General features: G+C 47.9%; 1 protein-coding gene across 1 annotated transcript; it reads left to right on the plus strand.

Moving 5' to 3' along the window:
• The first annotated feature begins 520 nt into the window (after window positions 1-520).
• LOC135907688 (uncharacterized) lies at window positions 521-2549 on the plus strand. The gene has a single exon (XM_065439391.2). It carries the CDS (start codon window positions 537-539, stop codon window positions 1812-1814), a length of 1278 nt encoding a protein of 425 aa, XP_065295463.2. The 5' UTR covers window positions 521-536; the 3' UTR covers window positions 1815-2549.
• The last annotated feature ends 979 nt before the right edge of the window (window positions 2550-3528 follow it).

Consider the following 3528-nt stretch of genomic DNA (forward strand, 5'->3'; position numbering starts at 1 on the left):
TTCTAAACTTGTAATAAAGATATCCAATAATATGGGGCTGATAATTGATTTGAAAGCTTTGTAAAATTCACTTGAAAGTCCATCGGGGCCGGGTGTTTTCGACAGAGGCAGCTGATCAATAGCTAGCTCAATTTCTTGAATCGTAAGGCTACCACTGATGACTGCACAGTCATCATCCTGTAATGGTTTTACAAGACATACAAAACTGTCTGAAACTTTTGCATCGTGATCATTCGGAGAGGCACTAAACAACATAGTGTAGAAAGTTTCGAACTGAGAAATTATGTCATTAGTATTTGTTAGAAGACTACCTTCGGAGTATATTTCCGGAATTACTTTGGAAATACCGTGACGTCGCTCGTCAAGTAAAGCTTGACGTGTTGGTTGCTCAGATTGCAGAGCGCGCATGTTTCGAGATCGAATTCGCGCACCTCTGTAACGCAGTGCGTCATACTTTTGTAACTCACATTTAATGTTTTCTATGTCAACAATGTATGAGAAAGAAGAAGACGGCGTTCCGAACGGTCGCTTTTCTCATGTTCTCCGCTTCAAAGGATTTATCGGCCCCTGGCCGAGGTGCTGCTCAGGCTTCAGCCAGCAGCAATGACTACCGTGTTGTGTTACCCCGTCTTCCTACCGGTAAGCTGGTTGTGGACTCCGTTTTCCTGCATGCTGACTTAAGTGGCCGACCGTACCGAGCCCAAGACTTCAGAGACGCCCTTCGGAACGTTATTGACCTGAAGGAAATAAGTTCCATCGGACAATTTCAGATGTCGCACGTGTGGATGGTGACGTGCAAATCAGGGATGACAAAATCAAAGCTAGTCGCATGCGGGGAATTATCCGTAAAAGGTAGACGCTGCGTCGTCATTGATCCTGAGCCCACGGAAGTTAAAATGAAGCTTTTGTGGCTTCCTGAGCGTTTGGAAGACGACTACATTCGAGATGCGCTCCAGGCTTACGGGAAAGTCAAGTCTATATCAGCAGAAAGCTGGAGAGTATCGGAGATGGAACAAATGCGTACGCTAAATCGGGACGTGGTGTTGACTCTTGCCGATGGAGTGAGCGTGGGGGACGTTCCACATCTACTACCTGTTTGTGGAGTGCAGAGTCTCGTATTAATTCCAGGCCGGCCCCCACTTTGTCTGCGCTGTAACAAGGTGGGGCACATTCGTCGAAACTGCAGAACCCCACGTTGTGAAACCTGCCGGCGCTTTGGTCACACAGCTGAAGAATGTGTCGTAACATACGCCGATAAGTTACGACACAGAACAAAGCCTCCGGATGAAAGCTTGCAAGAACACATAATGGACATTACGGAGGTTCTTGACGCGACGGGAGACGTTCCCTCTTCCGCGGAGACCCGCTGTGCCACTAAGGCCCCTCTGCCTGTTAAAGACAGTCACAATGCCATCGCAGAACTGCCCGTGAAAAAAGAAAGTAGCGAAGAGAAAGATGAGCAACCGAAGCAACAACCCAAAGGAGCACCCGCTACCATGGAGCCAGCTGCTGCCCAGCAAGCGAATGAGGGAGCCGGAGATGACTCATCTGATGCACCCAAGCAACTCGACACGTGCACTGAGCCGGCAGAGGACAGCCGAAGTAACGCGGATACTTCAGTTCCGAAGCGCCGTGCGACCAACAGATCGGAATCAAGCACAGACAGCGAGACGACCAGTACCACAAGAAAAGCCCTTCGCCGCAAAACATCGAAACACTCAGGAAAGTGCCGACGATCACGGTCCAGAAGGCCAGGTGGGGTTTCGGAGGGAGCCTCACCGTTGCCCTCTAGGACCGATCACATAGATCATTAGGTCCAAATACTTGGTAGTCACCATGGCCCTGTCCCAGCAACTTCTATTCGCAACCTTGAAGTACGAGGCCTTAGGTATTTGCAGAAACAGGCGCAGCTTCGCCGGCTTTTGTCTAGGAAGCGCCTCGACTTCGTCGCCGTGCAGGAGACGAAGATTGAGAGTGACGACGAGACAGATAGGGCTTTGCGACCTTTTCTCTCTAAGTATAATGTTTGTGTTTCACACGCTGTTGGTTTATCTGCGGGCTGTTTCCTGTTTCTGAAAAAGAGCCTACTTTATTCAGCTTTTAGTTATCATGTCGACACCGAAGGTCGATATATATGTTGTGATTTTGTGTTGCAGGGTGTGCCATGGCGCATAGTCAACGTCTATGCATTTAATGACGCTGCAAAACGAACTCTTTTATGTGATACTGTGTCTAGTCTATTGGACTGTGATCGCTGCATTGTTTTAATGGGAGATTTCAATTGTGTATGCGATCCGAACGATCGAAGCGGCAATAACACTCAGCGGGACAGGAGTGGTGAAGTTTTGTCTAACATAATAGAAAATGCAGGGCTCGTTGATATAGGAGTGTCGGGACAGGGAGCTCGCTCTTATACAAGAATTCAAGGCCATTCCTACGCCCGTCTTGATCGGATTTATGTTACTACGCCACGCCATCACATGGGAACTCGCGGATAATTTGCCATGTCAAATCCGAGAAGTAGCTTGTTTCGCAGAGCTACGTCTCATACAGACATGGTTGATGCGCTATCGTCCAGCAACTAAAACTCACGCCTGTACCAGAAAGAAAAAGTTGCCGTCCGTATTCAGCAGTATGCTTGGAAGTGCCACACCATCGAATTTCACTTGCGATTGCTGTTTTAACTTCGAAAAAAAGTCCTAAATGAACCGCCGACCCGGGATGGTGTATGGCCTGTTACTGCCGATTTCGATAGCCATTTCTGGTTCTTCACGCAAAGGATATGCACCGTTTCCTTAGTGCAGTGATGCCTTTCAGCCAAGACGCCTGGCTAGTCATAGATCTTCGTCAGAGAAGCGCGGGCTAGTGCTGGGAGGCTTCGGCGATAGCACACATACCTGTGTTTATGACGCGTCACATCTGCGGTCATCGCTTTTTATGCTGGCACTGCAGACATGAAAAATATATTTATTTAAGAACATCGATGCGAAAGCTGATATATAGAGTGATTTATCCTTGTTAGATTTGTTGATTCCTGCGCCTAGACACTCCTAGAGGATGGACTCGGCGGATACGCTAGGCCTAAGCTTCGGTGGGGACCGATTTCGGCGCGGGTAGTTAAAATAGCAATCGCAAGTGAAAATTGCTGGTGTGGCACTTCCAAGCATACTGCTGAATATGGAAAGCAACTTTTTATTTCTGGTACAGGCGTGAGTTTTAGTTGCTGGGCGATAGCGGATCAACCATGTCTGTACGAGACGTAGCTCTGCGAAACAAACTGCTTCTCGGCTTTGACATGGCAAATTATCCGCGAATTTCCGTGTGATGGCTCATACTGTGCGATACCTACTGCCGACCCCTGATAATAGTGCACCTTTTGATATGTTTTTTCTCATAGGAATGCACAGTTTGTGGAAAACGCGTATTATGGACAGAAACGCCGAAACGGTTGTACCTACAAGGGTGAATTTCATCCAAATGACCCTACACCTAAAGCAGGTTTATGATGAACTTGATACCCAGCCGGAC

This window comes from Dermacentor albipictus, chromosome 1 (assembly GCF_038994185.2).
Source record: "Dermacentor albipictus isolate Rhodes 1998 colony chromosome 1, USDA_Dalb.pri_finalv2, whole genome shotgun sequence".
Taxonomy (NCBI): domain Eukaryota; kingdom Metazoa; phylum Arthropoda; class Arachnida; order Ixodida; family Ixodidae; genus Dermacentor; species Dermacentor albipictus.